Raw genomic sequence first — 18,345 nt, 5'->3', positions numbered from 1 at the left:
CGTTAACAGAAAAACCTGGAGAAAGCAACGTCCGGTTTACAAAGATAACGCGGCTCCCCGAGAAACCCCTACAGCGAGAAGAGAGGTAACGTGACAAAACAAAAACCCCCAAACTGAACGAAACCAACCCCAAACCCCGGCACTCGCCTCGATCCCGAGCGGTAACTCCTGATCCTGTTGGGTAAATAAGACTCAGACCGATCAATCCGGTTTCTTGATGATGAAGTGTGAGGGGAACATGGGGGGAGGGCGCAAAATAAAGCACACAGAGATCAACTATCCCACCTCGATGAAAGGCTCGGTACAGCTAGTATGGGAAGCCTAAAGGAGTATTTATTCTGTTACAGTACATGGTGCTGGCTGCAAAAAAATAGAGAAAAAAAAAGTATTCACTTCAGGCACAACTTCGTCCTTTGTTTCAGATTAAATCAGTCAACAAAAAAGGGGGGTGGAAGCTGCAGTGTTGGAAGCAGCAGATTTGTGCATTGTTTTAAGTATATTTAAATTACCACACTGATGGCACACCTCAGCCTTAGGAAATTCTGCACTGCACGTGGTTCCGAACGCTACAAACACAAGGTGAAGCTCAGAAAGAGGCTGTCACTGGGCTCTAAAGGTCACTGGCAGAAGGACCGAAGTTAAATGAAACGGGAAAACATTGTAACATTTGGCCACCAACTTATCTGAATGTTCAGACAGATTTGTATCAAGTTGCACTGATTCCACCCTCACATGGTCCTTGTGAGTGGAGCACTGAGCTGAAGGTAGCCTCCCGCTTCCACTAGGAAGTGGACACAACGCAGTCACTCACTAAGGCATAGGAAAACCTCAGCCAAGATAACAAAGCAAAGAGAACTGTAGTGCAGAATTCCATAAGGTCTACCCGAGTTGAGCTCTCTATAATGTTTACTCACAGAGGCAACGTAGATTTGCAGTAACCAGTTGCGTTTAAATGCACCATTCAAAACAAGCTTCTAAAATGTGATACTATAAAGGCGCCACCTTAAAGTTCTCCAGAATGCAACTGTGCATAATTTTAAAATGGTTTCATAAATTTATTTTAAACATAACATGAGAAGGTGTTAAAACCGGTGTAATAGCTTCTTAGAATTTGGAGGAAGGGATTAACAAGGAGATATTCAGTACCCTTCACCAGCCCCCAGCACTCAGCCGTGTATCAGGGATGGGCTTTGAGGATCAGTCTATAACACCAGCTTGGCGGATCTTTCTCTCTGCACCAAATCCCTGCAAGGAAAACACAAACAAGTAACTTTTAGCTCCAGCCTCACACTTTAAAGTCAACCTGTTCTCTTCCAATCCAGGACTGACTGAGCACGCTGCTTCTAATTAGCCACATTTGGCTTCAGGAACACAGACAACACAGGTTCTGTGGGTTGCCAGATGCCTCAAGAGATTCCAGCCACTTCACTTTTGTTTATCAAGTGGTGGCAGAACCTCCTTTGAAAGCCAAATTGATGTGAAGACATTTCACTATCTCTGAGAAGGGGAGCAGGAGGTTTATAAACAAACCTGGAGAGCCATCTCTTGTGTTAGAACACAAGCAGCAACTGGCTGCTTTGATGCTGCATGCTCTTCAAACCACAGCATACATGATTGATTGACACAGGGGACAGCACCCTGACATCATGCAGAAACAATCTCATCTCCCACAGCAGGTAAGTCATTCACTGCGGAATGAAGGTGGACACTGCGCTTCCAACCGTTCATGTTTCCAGAGGAGTCAGTTTTATGCCATTCAGGTTTAAACCCAAACTGCAGTTACTCTACAATGTAACCTTTTAGCTTACATACCTTTGAGTTATCGGGTCCCCGAGGCTGACGAAGAACTGTGAGCCGAGGAGCATTGGCATCATCCAGATTAATGCTCTTTAAGCGGTTAACGAGTCTGTCAGGACGTGGGGCAGCGACAGCCTTTGCACCTTCACTGTAACAGAGTCAGCCACAGAAAGTACGGGTCACTTCCCAGAGCTGGTGTGAGCTATTCACTGTCCCCATTAGTATCACCCATCCTGTGCAAAAGCAGACCTCAGTGATGCCACATAATTCTGCTTCAAAACCATTCCTTTAAGCACAGGGCTACAAAACAGCAGTAGCTCAAACTCCTCAAAAGGGTATTCTGTAATGAGTAGAGGTGTTGCATTTACTCTCATGTACATCTAAATAGTATTTCCTACGTTTCTGTTTCCTTTAACTGCAACAATAAAAGGCTTACAAGTGGTCAGTACACAATGGCATAGCATCAACATCTCTAAATGATGGCAGCTCTTGGGTGAGAGGTTCTCACTGAAGCCAGAAATTCAGAGCTCCCAGTCTAGGAACAGCTCAGTTTAGAAGAGGCTTGCACCAGCCTGCTGTGATGCAGACATCATGCCAGATTAAGTCACTTGAATTGTAAATCCTCACCAGACACGCCATACGTTACAGGCACTGCATTTTCCTGTGCGCTGGTTCAGGATTACAGAGAACTCCACTTCGTCTCCAGCCTGCAGTTCCACACCATCCTGAACTTCTTTGACATGGAAGAAGAGCTTTTTGCTGTCACCCACTTCATAGTTAATGAAACCAAACTGAAAACCAACATATCACAAGGTTATTTTTTTTTTCCTCTGGATCTAAACAGATTCAATGACTTACTCATTATTGCAGTTTAATGGCTTTTAGAAGTGGAAATGCAATTTCTACACTGATCAGAACATTCTGCTGGAAGCAATACTTCTGGAAGTCTAGGCACTCTTGAGTTGGTAAAGTAACATTTAAACCCCAAAACCTATTGAACAAGTTTTGAAACCTGCCAAAGTCCTGGCAGCATTCTCAGTATTAAACTGAAGAGTGCTGCTGCATGTTCTTTTCCAAGACTCCTCTTTATACAGCAGAAACCACTCCACTTGTTGGTCTGTCCCAGGTGTAAGTAGTTGGTTACTCCCATTCACCATTTTACTTGGCAAAACTCACCCCTCTGGCAATGACTAGAGCTTAGTGCTGCAGAATAGCTGTAAAACCAGAAAGCATCACAGCAGTTAATTTTCAAAGAATTGTGAGATGCAGCTGGCCAGGTTACGATTATCCTTTGTGTTTCAGGTGGTCTGCAAGCACTGTCTGCTTAATGCTGGGAAGCAGCTTCTAAAAGCAGAGTTTGCACCATTTTGTTTCTTTTTTAAAACCCTTCTTTAAAAACCCTGTTCTGCAAAAAATAGTTAGAACAATTTCTAGGACATCCCAGAAACAGGCATTCAGAATCAACTGATTTTGATCAGGAACTGCTGCCCAATAGCACCAATGAACCAGTAGAACCAAGTACTGCGTTCACCTTCCCTAAAGCCACATGACACAGGTTTGCGTAAGCCAGTGCTTGGGTGACACAAACCTGCTTCCCTAGGACCAGCACACAAAGCAATCCATCCCTGCCAAACAAGATTCCTGGATTAAAGTGCTGAAGTGGGTTTTCATCTGCTCTATGCCACGTTAACTAGTATTTCCTGTGAACGTGCATCACTCACCTGATCTTTCACACATTCCACTGTAGCTCTGCGGAATGGTGTGATGTTAACAGCCATTGTCTGCCCATTTTGACCAAGAACACAGAGCTGAAACTTTACAGTCTCTCCCTTTTGCAGACAGTCACCCTTGTTTGCCATTCCAACAATTCCAAATGGATAAACCTCTCCCTTCATCTCACCTAGAGGAGGAAAAAGCACAGGATAATTGAGAGGCATCCCTTCCTACCTGAGGGCATTCAGAACTTATTTCTGATACTAGAAATGCTGCTTTTACTATCAGCTTAGTAGTATGAATATACTCTGTAGGATATCTATCGACACCTCTATTTACAGTTTATTAAGATTCTATACTTGTGCATTTGTGAAGGAACTCTTGTAACTTAAAATCTTACCATCCTCCATGACTTCAATCATGCCCTGGTATTCAGTCTGTGTGGGATCTACACTCCTCAAAGGACGAATTACTTTACCAGAGTAAACAGTTGGATCAGCTTCTTCAGTGATACCATTCACTGAAAACAGACAATGGAAGAACAGGATGTTCTTTTCATACTTTAGTGGTCAATAACTTCCTCTTTTTAAACTAGTTTGCACTGCAAGACACTGAAGGCAGTGCACTATCACCCACTAGCACTGGAACAGCTTTAACACAGCAGTAATGACAGCTTTTATAATAAAGACCACACTGATATTTCAAACACTGAAGCAGAAAACCACTGTTTTTTTGTGAAACTAGAGATCACTGAATCAAAGTATTTTACTTCTTTTCCACTGCATTCCCATTCCCCACATATTTTAACCATTCAGTAACCTTCAAGTATGCTTTTTCTTTTCCCGCCAAATCCTTAATAACCCCAGCTGCATACCTCCTGCAAGGCACAGCACAGTTAGGGCAATTATTAATTTGGCTTGTTCTGCCACTAGCTCTCCTGTTCTAACCCTTCAATTGAAGAGGACAAAGTACAATAAAGGTCTAAAGAGTTGCTACTGTCCACAGGGCTGTTGGTCTACACTTGTCTGTTCTCTGGAAACATAAGCAACAGCTTTCAAGAAACCTATGACCACCATGTTAAGCATCATCCTGTGGATCTAAGCTGCAGCTGTAAATGGATTATTAACAAACTTTATCCATCCACACCTGCCAAGAGCCTTGTAAGCAGAAAATACCAGGCAGAGTCTTACCTGCATGTGTTTTGTTCACCTTTTCTGCACTAACTTTGTTTCCTTTGCCTTTTGACAAGCTGTATTCAACAGTGTCTCCAAGTTCCAGGCTATCAATATCACCGCAGTATTCACTAGACAAACAGAATTATGGACAACTTTCCTTTAGTTATGTAATAACATGATATTCATTCAACATTTACATAAGTTGATCAGAAACTATTTAACTACTTCAGTACCTCCCATTTCCATGAAGCATTTCAAATATACAATTAACTGTATTTTGTGGCCTGGGATTCACAGGGATAGAATACCAAGGCTGCTGACTAATAGAAAAGCCTGAACCAGCCAAGCAAAGATAATAAATGGAACTTGAGATACTTAGCACATACGTGTGAAGTCCAGATGGGTTTAACAGTAAACCAAAAAACTCTGGCCCCCAACTAAACAAACCCACACAAACAAGCAAGTAATAATAAACTGTCATTCACCTGTAGTGGAAAAAGATCTCCTTATCATGGTTTGCTGTTTCAATAAATCCAAAGTTATCTTTCAGGGCTGCCACATATCCCAAAAGCCTCTTTGAGCTGTAATTGCGTCCTAGCATTCTGACGGAAACAGCTGTCTGCAAACCAGTTCTCTTCACTTCACACACACAGAACTCAACCTGTTGAAGAGGTGCATGTCAACACTAGACAGAAAAAAAACAAGCAAACCACCACAAAAAAAAAAAACAACTCCAAACCATCTCATTTCAAAGCTGTGTAGCTCTAATCAATACCTACACTCACCAGGGAAGCAGTTTTCTAGCCACTACACTCACCAAAACATCTGTCAGTCATTGACATTTACTACATTCCAAAGAGTAGCAGTCACAACTAGCAGTACCTGCAAGGCAAGCCAGCCTCCAGCACTCAGCTTTTAACCCATTACAGATGAGAATCTTTCTGTTCCTGTGATTTGCCTCCTTACACTACACTTGCCATTAGTAGCCCCCAGTGAACATGTACTGAGCTTCACCCACTTGTTTCAGGTTTTTAAAGACAGTAACTGGTGCCTTCCTAGTACAGCTCCTGATCACTGGCAGTTTTTAGGCTGCTCTTCCAGATCTCCAAGCTCTTTTTCCCCTTCCATTATCCCTCATGCTAAGTTGCTCACAATGGTATGTTCTCCCTCTTCACCATTCATCTCAAAATCTCTATGCCAGTTTCCTCTTAATTATTCCCAAGCAGAGCCCAGTGTCTTGATGATAAGAATTCCTTGTTTTAAAAGCTTCATTTACACATTAGGACACTATTTTCACATACGTATCACCAGGTTTCAGGATATTATTCTTAGGTATACAAAATATTACGCATCTCAAACCTAGGACAGATGAAACCAGTAACATTATGCAGATGCCTTGCCCTTCGTTTGTTCCAAGAGGGAGAACAAATCCAGTAACAAGGCAAAGAGAAGCTCCCACCTCACACTGCACAGAAAAAAAATATTTCCCAATGGTGTACTTAGTTATATTGCCTTATCTCCTATCTGGGGATTAGCAGATCCTTCCACATCCTTGGCCTGGTAAGGAATGGTCAGTTTTACTCCACAGTCATCATAAACAATTATTCCATCCTCAGCTTCCTAAAAATAAGACATCAGAATTCAGCAGTGTCTCATCTGTAAGTGAGCAAGTTCCCTGTATACAATTCAAGCACTGATCATTTGAGCCACAGTGGTTTGACAGTAACTGGTGAAAAATGCAAGAGAGCAAATGACTCTAAGAAGTTTTAAATTATACAATAAAGGAAAGAAAAGTATTACTACTATAATAGTAATAGTAGTAGGCACTTATTGGCAGTTTAAGTACTCTGGTATTGTTTAAAACAACCTGACAAAGCAGAGGTTCTCCTCTAGCCCTAGAAGCTTTACTTTTATTCTATCTAGTACCTTACTGAGTAGAAGGTAGAAAGAAACTTCTTACCGAAGTTCCTGGAAATTATCCTCAACAATATAATCATTAATGATTTTTTTCTTATCTTGTTTCACACAGGTTAGTTTGTGCTGACTGCTGTTGTTGGCTATTCAATGTATTTCACATTTATACAGGAGTAAGAATGCTTCAAAAAATGGAATTAGATTTTTAAGCAAACAGCCTCAGGCTCCAAAGCCAGGGATGCAGAACAGGTACTCCACAAGTAGAAGAGCTTTAGCAAGAAGAGCATTAGCAAGTAGTAGCATTACCTTCTCTTTGCCTTTATTTGGGCTAGCTGCTTTGGCTGGAGTGGCTTCTTTGTCTATAGTGCCCACAAAACGATGGTCTGATTGGGTGTGGAAAGAAACCGTGCCCTTTGGAAGCTTCTTAATCCTTATAGCATGATTTCTTTGGGCAGACAACATATCCTGGAAAACAGGATCAATCCGATTGTAGACAGACTGCATGTAATACCTTTTAAAAGTAAAGATTTCTCAGAAGTATTAATCTCACTTACAGGAACAACAGTAAATTCTACTTCATCAGAAATATGGAGTTGATTCCCATCCATAATTTCACTGAAGTGAAAGAACATGCGAGCATCCCGGTCCACACATTTAATGAAGCCAAAGCCATCTCTCATTGCTGCAATCACACCCTGGTAACAGGCAAAGGAACAATTACAATTTTTGTACTACATGACACCTGTCTGCAGGTACTCCATGTGTGTTTGAGGAGTTCATAATCTGGACACAAGGCCTGAATCCTATGAAAACATTTATTGGTTTATGCGATATGCTGCCTTGCAAACTGCAGTGTTAATGGCTATGGTCAATCTGAAATGCAAACAAGTTGTACTTACCTGGTTTCTCAACTTAATTTCTTCTTAAGAGTGACATGGAAAAGATTAAGCCATTAACAAGGACTACTACAGTTAAGGAACCTGGCACTACTACTACACAGAGAACAGCTCTACAAATTCATAAAGCACATATATGCAAACTAAACATACAAGAACTTATACAAAGAGAAAATAAAAGCAGTGGTCAAATGGAAGTTTAAGAGAAAGTCCATCAGATTTCCAAATGAAATTGCTGAAAGAATTCATTATTCAAGTTAGGAAGAACTACAACAAGATCCTGCCAGAAGCACAGTGCGAGACAGAATTCACATGCATACTCAGTTCAACCCAGTTCCTACAGAGCCTTCAGCAAGTCTCAGCAAAGGCTTGTAATACTTAAATGGCAACACAAAGATAATTTCCACCTTTGGGAACATTCTCTTGCATAGCATCTTGAGCTTTCCTAGCTCCTATTCAGCTAACACTTGCCAGCCCAATGAGAATTCGGTTCAGGCAAGCAACTATACCTGGCCATAGTAGAAACATAAGTCTATAGGATAGAAAGCCAAAACCCAAGAGGCTGAAGTTCAGTGGTTTTCTTAAAGCAAAGGCTCCCTAATCACAGCAGTCTTATCACACTGGTATGTAACTGGTCTTCAGTTGAAAAGGCAGGCAAACTCACAGTGTAGCTGGAACAGAACCAGTATTCCCAACTACAGGAATGAAAGATACTCTATAATACTGATTAGCACATCCACCTTAGTCTTATATCTAAGGATTTCAGAAAAGGCAATGGAACACACTAGTGATTTTTACATTCAAGTTACTGTTTAAGACAAAACCCTCCCTATGTTTTACTTTGACTTCCCCATAAGAATTAAAAGAGATACTTGCCATTTCCCTAGTTTCATTGGTAAACTGGAAAGTATTGGGAAGAACCTCAATATTGGTGGCTCGTTCCAGTTTGTCACGTCTGTCTGTTGAAATATTGAATCGAACGTGGTCACTTTCCAGCAAGGTCACCTTGGATTTTGTATCTTTGTCTCCAAATGGAAGTTCTTTAGGAATCACAAAGTCAACTTTGATGCGGCCAGGTAATGGATCACTCTATAGGCAGAACACCCAACAGAAGACATTAGTTCACCTGCAAGAGTCAACACAACTGCACAAGGCACTGGTATTTCTGCCAGCTATTCTAACAGAAGTATGGATGACACCACATGCCTGCTGGAGTCAAACCACTATGTTCCATTTCTACCACTCCTCATTTGAAATTTGCTGTACATAGCCAAATTAAAGGTGTCTTTGTTGTGGTTTGCTGGTTTGGGTATTTTTTCTAAAGCACCAAGCATGTTATTGCCAAAGAAATCAAGACTATTTCAAGAACTGAGTTTATAACCATGCTTACAACACTTCCAAAAAGCAGAGTCTTACCAAGTGTTCAAAACACACAAGAAACCCCACCCCAACCCCTCCAAAAACAACAATGCTGACTGGCCTAAAGCCATAAGGGAAGTGCTCTTTCCTCTAAGGCAAACATTAATGGTCAAGTTATCTGTCAAACATGTCTTTAAGTGTTAATCTTCACAGGAATCCTGAGATCAGGCATTTCCAGCAAGTATTTTCTCCCCTTTTCCCTATCCTTTTGCCTTAAAGATTCATCCTAAACTAATTAAATTCAATGGGAAGTATGTAAAACATTAAAGAAAACACTCCCCAGTGTAGCACTACCCTAATTCTTGCTTTTCATCATCTTTAGAAAAATTGTGTACTGTGACTGCTATGAGTGGTTGTAACAGGTTAAGCCCAAACTTACTCCTTCACTCTGATACAATGCTGATGCAGCAGACTGTTACAGGGAAAGGGAACACTTACTGCTGGACTGGAATTCAACACAATCAAAAAAACTTTTCACATAAACTTCAGTAAATACTGAAATTCACCTGGTTTTTGCTGGGTACTTTTGGAATTACTTTGGTTACAGTTCCTTCAAAATGTTCAATGCTGATATCTTCAAAAATGACAGTTCCTTGAGGCAGCAGTCTAACATCTGTTGCAACTTCTTTACCCTAAAAGCACAAAATCAGTCAGACACCCATAGAGATGAGGTAAAGAGCCATTCTCCCATGAACCTCCTCCCTCCTTTTACAAGTGAATTTGAGAAAACAGACAGCTGTCCAGTTATGCTCTAGCATCGTCTTCAGTTTTCACTGGATTTCATCTTACATTTCTGTCTTTGATTGTAAACTCCACATCATCACCAGGCTGTAAGGCTTCTAGGTCACCTTTAAATTCACTATAGTGAAAGAATATCTCCTTCACGACATCACCCCTCTCAATAAATCCAAAGGCTTCCTAAGAACAGAACAGAGTGTTTAATAAATTGCCTATTCTCTTAACGCAGCAAGTTCTATCAAAGACAATAAAAGATTATGACACGCCAGCATAGCAGATTCATAAGTGCACACAGCAAACAGACAACCATGAGAAATTAAGATACAAATGGAAATAAATAGGACTTAATTTGTTAAGATTTGTATCAAAGATCAGCTGTTTCAAACAGTTTACACCCACAGCTCCAAGCTGTTAATAGCTCTTAGCACCCTAAATATATTACTATAATACCACATTTCAGAACAGCATTTCATTTTCTAAGCAAACTTGAAAGCTGAAGCACCACTTACTTTCATGGCACAGACTACTCCTTGACAGCGGGCTTGTTTCTTTTTTAGTAGCATAATGTTACGAGCACTTACAGCACCAGTACTAGAGAGGAAAAAAAAAGTAAACAGAGGAAACCTGAAATAACTTAAAACTGCAGCAAAAGTTAAGATTATTTCATAATGTCATTTCAATTCTTGGAACAGGCATTAATTCTGCCTGCCTATTACCCCAAGTACAAAGGCAGAAAAGCAATACCAACTTACTGTTTATTTGTATCAATTATAAAGTTAATTTTATCTCCTGTTTCCAGCTGTACATTTCCTTCAACGTCCTCTGGGGTGTAAGTCAGGTAAAACACCTCCTGTAAATTAACATTCACTGACATTATTACTTAATATTTGCAGAATAGCAATTTAAAAGAAAGATTAACACAGTTTTAATAACAATACCTGCACTAAAAAAAAAAACTGAGTTGAGAAAATGGAAAATGCTCAAACATGGCATGCAAAACCATTCCTTTTTCCCCATCATGCTGCTTGGATGAGTCTTTAACAAGCAACTTAAGTTGGAAGGTTTTTATGTGGCCATCTTGAAATGTCAGTTTCTAAACTTTAGTCTTCAAGGTAAGGATACATGAACATTACAAACCCAGCTTCATTAAGTTTTAAAAGAGAAAAAACAACTCTGTGGCTTTATATAAAGTTCTCCACAGATATAAGCTAGCAAGCTGTGGAATTAACATTTCTGCTTGTAGAATTACCAAAGCATGGGAGGTTTTGGCCAAGAACTAGAGCTCTTAGCAATGTCAGCTGTCTACATTATAAATTGCATCACATTTTTTGCTCATAGACCACAGTGATGGACCAGTGAAGAGTTCAAGTAAAATATGCAAGCTTTACCCCATTACGTTCGTAGCATACACTCCCTGTTGGACTCTGACCCGGGGCAGCTGGAGATTTACTCTCTAAATTGTGAGGAACAGCGCACACAACCTACCAGCCAAAAACAAATAAAATCCGTTGCTAGTCATTTCAGGAGCAGCACTGTTGAATACAACATGAATCTCAGTATCCCCTGCTATACACTCATGGATGCACTTCCAGTGTGCAACAGGGAATGCCACATTGCCAAGTTTCACTCTTACAGAGCATCGGGTGACTGTAAGAATGGTTTGGAGCTAAGGAAGAGCTCAAACAGAACCTCTGATTTTTTTTACCAGAACAAAGATATATTTCAGTGTAACAGTACACCATATTTGGTTAATATGCATGCTAAATGAATTTAGCCTTCAGTACCAGAGTGAAGCATAGAAATTACGCATGCATAGCAAACAGGCACTAACTTGTCCATTTATTCGTTCTTCAGGTAATATTTCTGGTTTTATCTTCACCAATTTAATAGCAATGGGTTTTCCAGTTCGGCGGTCAGAAGACACTTCAAACTCAACATCATCTACAAGACAAACACACACACACACAATAATGGTGTCACAGTTTTGTTTAGGGGTTTTGTTTTAGTTTTTTAAATGGTGACATGTGCTAATCCACTGCTTGTAGCCAAACACAAAGTAAAATCTCAGTAAAGCGCATAGCCAAACACAAAGTAAAAACCTTGCTTTTGTTACCAAGCAAGGACACGCTATTTGCAAATATTTATCTGGTTATTCACTCCTGCTGCTAACAAACTACTCTATTGCAATGGCTTGCCCCTGAGTTACTCCCTCCTCCTGCCCTGCTCAATGTAAAGCAGAGTTCAAATGGAAGTGCAGACAACATAACACATGCCATTGAACAGTTCAGAACCTTTGCTGCCACATTCATCAGTAGCATGAAGTAGCAGCCTGCCCATTCTGAAACACAACTGGCCATCCTCAAACTAATTCTAAAGAAGAAACACTTCTTTAAGTAGATTCTTCCCCAGTCAAAGCACTTATTTCCATTTCAGTTATACAAATTTGACCTAACACCATACCTCTGCCAGAACAGTCACAACTACATTAATGCAAGCTGCACAAAGCTTAAGTGTTGCAAATGTCTCTCATCAGGAGTGGTGGGTTAATTCAGTTGTCTCTTAGCCCACCAGAAGCAACAGCACCCATCTGATTATGCCACAAGACAGAAGTATTTTCTATGGCAAGTGAAGGAGCCTGGTTTTCACTCAAGAAGCTCTGGAAGTTGCCTCATTACCTCCTACTTTGAGCTCCTGTAAGTTGCCATTATACTGCGAACAGTGGAAGAACAGCCTAGCTTGCCGTTCTGAACACTGAATGAAGCCGTAAGAGGTCAGCAGTTTTTCTATAACCCCAGTCTCACGCAGCGCTGCCGAAGTACCATTGGGGTACCCGTTGTGTCCATTGTTGTGGAGCAGGTTTGGATCAAAGCTCATCTGGTTAAAAGAAAACATAGGGAGGGAAAAAGCCACAAAACCCACTTATTGACTTAAAATAGGTTTGTTTTTTCCATGCCCACATAATACAGTACCTATTATTAACAGAAACACAAAGGGCTTGTAGAAGTTATTGTAACAAGCAAATTCTAGAGCACCAAAACAGTCAAGACAATCATCTCTAGACAGGCAACATATTTATAAAACAGGCCAGAAATACAACACCAAAATAAATACTGTTTAGACCAAACCAAACTTCTGACTTTCTGAAGCACTGCACCTCAAAGTACTCCCACATTCACTGTTTCACACCAGAGCCAGGAAATACCCAAAATATCTGCTCTTCCAAATTAAGCAAGTTTAGGAAAAATGCAACAGTTCTGAACCAACAGATTCAGATGCAAGCATGTTAAAAAAGAGCATAACAAAAATGTCAAATACAACATCCATTTATACAGATCACCAGGAGGACTGTCATAAAACTGTGCTTTAAGAAGCTTCTAGTAATAGGCTACTACCTATTAATTACTTGGACCTACAGTATAATGGCTCTCTACTGCACCATGATGACTGCCCAACTCTGCCAACAGTTCACTCCCAACAGCTGACTTCTAAGTAAGTAGTTATTTGAAAAGAAGGGATTTGAATCACAACACTACCATTACTAGAGGACAGAAACATTAATAACCAGCTCTCTAGGGTTATAAGCATCATTAACTAGAAGCATACTGCAAGTACTATTAATTTGTTATACTACTAAAAAGCCAACATAACAGTAAAAACCAACATAAATCCTGTTGGCAACTTATTTCCTATTAAGTTCTGAAATATATATATATATAAAACCTTTAGATATGCATACCAACCTCGCAGTGATATTCAAATATTGCACTTTCAGTAGTATTAGCCGATTCTTCTGTTTCAGCACAAGTTTCTAAGGATGAAGACTGCTATTATTTAAAAAAATAAGGAAAATGAGAAAGAAAGAAAAAAGATAGCAAGAGAACTTGATCTATTGAGCTAATAGAGAATACAAGTGCTGCTGCCCTTGGCAGTTTCAATACAGCACTGGAGAAAAAGACTACTAGCAGCGCTGGGACGTGCTCTTTTGAAGCTGTTGAGTAGGCACAAACTTCTTGTTTCAGATCAAGCCTTGTGTCTTCAGTGTAAGTTTCCTCTTCTTTGGTCTTGAGTTGTTACAATGTGGTATATTCTTTTCCTGATCTGAACTTGAAGCAGCAGTTTCAGGTGGTAAATTCTGTTCTGTTCCACTTCATACTGGAGAAAGGGAGAAGACACAAAGTATCACTTTAAAAAGAAATTCTACATCAGCCCAGGTGTTCCTACAAAGTTCCTCTACCTTAATACTGCAGGTGTGATCCATGCTAGGCAAGACTGGCCTACAGATATATTTGGCATTCCCATTTTCAGCTTTGTTTTACAAGAAACTATCTCCAAGCCAGTGATGTGGCATTTCCCATTCTAAGCTCTGCATGCAGTTGGGCATTTCAGGAAAGGTACCATTAAAAGAGCAACTTCATTTGATAATACAAGTCTTAATCCTCCTATCAGTTACTTTATATGCTGCCCCATAATTTAATTACTAAGTGCTTGCACAGACTTTCAGTGTAGCAGCAGGGTGTCTGTGTGTGAAGGAATAGTTTTTGTTGCAAAAGGCAAGTCTAGGACTAACAATACCTGAAGCACCTTTACCTTTGTGTACGAAAAAAACAAAGTAAGTACAGATGCTGTACGCACCCTACACAGCATGTAAGAACTGCAGAGCTATTCTCTGGACTTCTTAAGATAGGGTCTGCAAAATACTAATCACATATAGTTAATACTTGTATAGCCAACACAACAGAGAAGCCTCTCTACAACAGTAACTAGATTACTTTGTGTCTTCATGAGAAAGTGCCACTACTACATGAAACTGAATCTTACAGAAACAAACTTTTTTGGAATAGAAATCAAAATCATTTTTGATTTGAGTTTGTTGCTTACTCAGTAGATACAGGGGAAAAAAGGGGGGGGAGATTCTTGTAACTATGACTCTATGGCTAAAATACAATATTCTGCAATAATCTAAAGGTGTAAAGCATCAGAACACAATTTCTCCCAAACCATTTCACAAGTCCCACACCAAATGAGAAAAAAAAATATGAACAAAGTCCATTTCTCCACTGCAGTGGGGAAAATGGATTTCACAATCTACATCTACCTCTGAATTCCCTTTAGTGAATGTGAAAGAGTCAACTTAAGTGACTGAAACATGAATGTAAAGACATTTAACTTTCCTCATAGTGAAAATGCTGACTGCAGGCAGCTATTACAAATCAGAACTCTAAGCCCCAGCAGCACACAATGGCTGCGTGCAAACTCATCACCTGGTTTTCACACAAGTTGGTATTTCAATGACCTCTCCTCCAGATGAGGCACCTTCTTTTAGTCACCACTCTGAAAACTTCCATCTGAAATAAGTTCTCATCAGACCATTCCACATACAGGAATGAGGTTAAATAAAGAACTGGATGAGGGTTCTGAGGTTGAGTATCTGGTTTGAAAGATTTGCAGTGAAACATTCAATTATAAAAACATACAAATTAGAAAACATGAACCTATTGCAAAAAAACAATAGGAGCACTAAACTTTGCACAAACCTCCCTATTAGGTTCACACAACTGTTACTAGAATCTCTTTCACAACACTAGTATTTCTTGGACAGCATTTCAGATCTCAAATGAGCATCCCCTTCCCTGCCCAAGTTGAGGAGGAGTGAAGCAGACATGCACTGAATCACAGGAACTGCACAGAATATCCATGTACTTCTCTCTCATCTAATTAGACTGACATTATTAGAGCTCTACTTGAGCTGTAATTATCATGTTACATTTCTCATTTTCCTGGACATAGAATATATTACATTTCCATAGAATAATCAAAACCCCTCTTCTGTCCAAAGATAACCAAAGCTGATTGTATCAGGTAATGAGTCAGGCATCAGCTTTTCCCTCAAAAGCCAGTTTGATCTGGTAACAAGGCTGGTTTACCACAGTTCAGAGGGTTGTCAAGCAAACACAACTCAAGTAAAAAAAAAAATAAATCTGTGTGCGTCTGCCTCAAATTCTTTACTTTTTAATTCAGCTGCTATAAATACTCCTCCAAATGGTAAACACTCGAAGCAGCTGCCCAGCCCCCAAGTCACACTGGGTTCACATTGTGTATTTACAGCTGAAAGGATTAATGCAGACAGGGCAGAGCCATACACATCCTGTTCTTGAAGCCTTTCAGGTGCACATTTTGCTAACTGACAGTAAGTCACATAAAGCTGGCCACAGCTTCAAACACGCTCACAGCAGAAGCTGCTGGATTACCACCACTCATCAGGCTCACAGCAGAACCTGCTAGATTACCACCACTGCTTTATCTCACTTTTTCTTCAGAAGAAATGGTAACTTCAAGAACGTGCATTTTACTGGATGTAATATGTGCTTCTGGAAACAGCCGTCTCTTACACGACTATAACCAAGTTGTCTAAAGACTTTGTATTTTTAGTATGCACACACAACACAGCTCTTAGATACTTGGAGATAAAACTATTCCTCATATTTTTGTATGACTATCAGAAAGCAGCACTAAACACTAGCCTGAGCGCCCCAATTGATACCTGACTGCTACAAGATCAGCCACCAACATCTATCTACTGTGTCAGCGAAGTCAATTTTACATCAAAAAAACCCTCAAACATCTATGGGGGGAAAAAAAAGTTAAAGAACTTTCACAGACATTTTGTTCCAGTATCTAAAGGGTGGCTACAAAGACCACAGAGACTCCCTTTTGACAAGGAGTTCCTTGGAAAAGATAAGGAGTGATGGGCACAAGTTCCTGGTGAGAGTCCAATTGGACACAAGCGAATTTTTCTCAATGAGAACAACCAGCCATTGGAATAACCTCCCCAGGGAAGTGGCGCATTCCCCAGCACTGGACATTGCTATGATTCAGCTGGACAGAGTGCTGGGACATCCAGTCTAGATCATGGTTTGCCTAGAGAGGTTGGACCAGATGATCTTTGAGGCTCCTTCCAACCTGGGATTCTTAGATCTGCAAAAGCACATATACATACACAATAGTTTAAAAGATACCCATAAGCCCCCAAATGCGTTTTCTCTGAAAGGGATGTGGGAAGAGTCCCGCGCTCATTACTAACCCAGACAACAGAGAGCCGGCCTCAGGCCGATGGCGGCTCGGCGGCCTCCAGGGCCCGGCGCGGCCCTCCCGGCTGCGCTGCAGCAAGATGGAGGCCGCGGAGCAGAGCGGGGCCCGGCAGAGGGGCGGTGCCAAAAGCAGCCCCGGCCAGCGGCGTGCCGAGCGGGGGCCGCGGTGCGCGGGAGGGGGACAGCACACCGGCCGCGGCCTACGCTATGACAGCGCAAAGGCCGGAAAGGGCCGAACCAGGCACCACCGCTTCCCGGCCCAAGGGAAGGGCAAGGCCCAGTGGAGGGAGTGGCCGCCGCGCCGCCCGCCCCGCACACAAAGGGGGGCGATGGCGGCCGCTCCCCCACACACAAAGGGATCGGGGCCTCGGCCCTGCGCCGGGCGGGGCTGGCGCGCAGCACGCCGGGAGCCGCGGTCCCTGCCGCACCCCCCCTCAGCGGACGCATCACCCCGTCCCCAGGAGCCACACTCGCCGGGCCGCGCTGCCCGCCGGGAAGACGAGTTCCAGCGGCGCACCGGCCCCGCCTGCGCGGCCGGACGGAACTCCAGCCCCCAGGAGCCCCGGCAGCAGGGCGTCTGCCCGCGGGGCGCCGGGAAGCGTAGTGCGCACACCGTCACGGCCCAGTGTCCCGCGGCCACTGGCACAACACCCATCCCCGGGATAGGCGGCCTACAAGGCAGGTGCCCACCACCCATCCGTCCCCGCCGCGCTCCGCAAGGCCGAGGGGAGATTGCGGGCACCTCCGCCCCGCTAAGCCCGCTGCGACAAGGGACAAGCGGGAGGCGGACCCGGAGGTGCCCTCTACGCCTCTCGGCGACTCCCGGTTGCCCGCAGTGTCCCCTCGCTTGCCCGCGGGCGGCCGGGAGCGGCCACGGCGCCGCACGAGCCGTACTCACCCCAACAGCTCAGCGCCCCCGCTCCAGCGCCGCCATGAGCAGCACGGCACCGCACGTAGCAATAAATCCCGGCCTCTCGCGAGAGCGGCGGGGCGGAGCCGCGCCTGCACCCTCAGCACCCCCTCGGCCGCACGCTGCGCGTGCGCGACCACCAGCCGGCCGGCGGCGCGAGCCTGTCCGCCTGAGGGAGCAGAGAGTCCAGCCCGAGATGGTTCATGGAATCCCGGAGTTGGTTGGGTTGAAGGGACCTCAAAGCTCCTCCAGCCCCAACCCCTTCCACTAGAGCAGCTTGCTCCAAGCCCCTGTGTCCAACCTGGCCTTGAGCACTGCCAGGGATGGGGCAGCCACAGCTTCTCTGGACACCCTGTGCCAGCGCCTCGACACATGCATTTCAGATGATGCTAAAACAGATACAATGCAGCACTGTTGGTCATTGTAATATTTCATTCAGATGAGGTAAAAAATAGGGGGCGAACAGTTTGGGTACATGCAGAGCAGACGGATTCACAAAGCACACCACACTTGAGAAAAGACTGTCCACTGGGGTCTTTTATTCCCTCTTCAACAATTTCTAATAGAAACGGATTATATACAAGATTACTCCTGTACAGAAATCCCTTAGATCTACCAAACAACCTTGCTGGATATTCCAAAGTTTTGCAAGAAAATGTCTCTTAATAAGAACAGGAACATAAATCACCTTCTGC

General features: G+C 42.6%; 1 protein-coding gene across 2 annotated transcripts; it reads right to left on the bottom strand.

The window, feature by feature from the left end:
• Positions 1-1,031: 1,031 nt before the first annotated feature.
• On the bottom strand, positions 1,032-17,761 carry CSDE1 (cold shock domain containing E1). 2 transcript variants are annotated; one of them, XM_057400593.1, is made up of 20 exons: positions 17,639-17,761; positions 13,393-13,804; positions 12,328-12,526; positions 11,484-11,593; positions 11,041-11,133; positions 10,405-10,502; positions 10,162-10,243; positions 9,704-9,832; positions 9,421-9,546; positions 8,372-8,584; positions 7,154-7,294; positions 6,906-7,064; positions 6,198-6,305; positions 5,171-5,346; positions 4,701-4,813; positions 3,911-4,030; positions 3,519-3,697; positions 2,425-2,588; positions 1,813-1,945; positions 1,032-1,245 (listed from the first exon to the last, which is right to left on the bottom strand). In XM_057400593.1, the coding sequence occupies exons 3-20, from the start codon at positions 12,524-12,526 to the stop codon at positions 1,198-1,200; spliced, it is 2,391 nt and encodes a 796-aa protein (XP_057256576.1). In that variant the 5' UTR covers positions 13,393-13,804; positions 17,639-17,761; the 3' UTR covers positions 1,032-1,197. The 2 variants fall into 2 exon arrangements, with proteins under 2 accessions (XP_057256576.1, XP_057256577.1); XM_057400594.1 differs by lacking the exons at positions 11,041-11,133; positions 17,639-17,761 and adding an exon at positions 16,734-16,751.
• Between the last annotated feature and the right edge of the window lie 584 nt (positions 17,762-18,345).

This window comes from Pezoporus wallicus, unplaced genomic scaffold, assembly GCF_028554395.1.
Source record: "Pezoporus wallicus isolate ANWC-B61680 ecotype Strahan unplaced genomic scaffold, APGP_CSIRO_Pwel_v1 scaffold_7736, whole genome shotgun sequence".
Taxonomy (NCBI): Eukaryota; Metazoa; Chordata; class Aves; order Psittaciformes; family Psittacidae; genus Pezoporus; species Pezoporus wallicus.
This window is presented reverse-complemented; position numbering and strand designations above follow the sequence as displayed.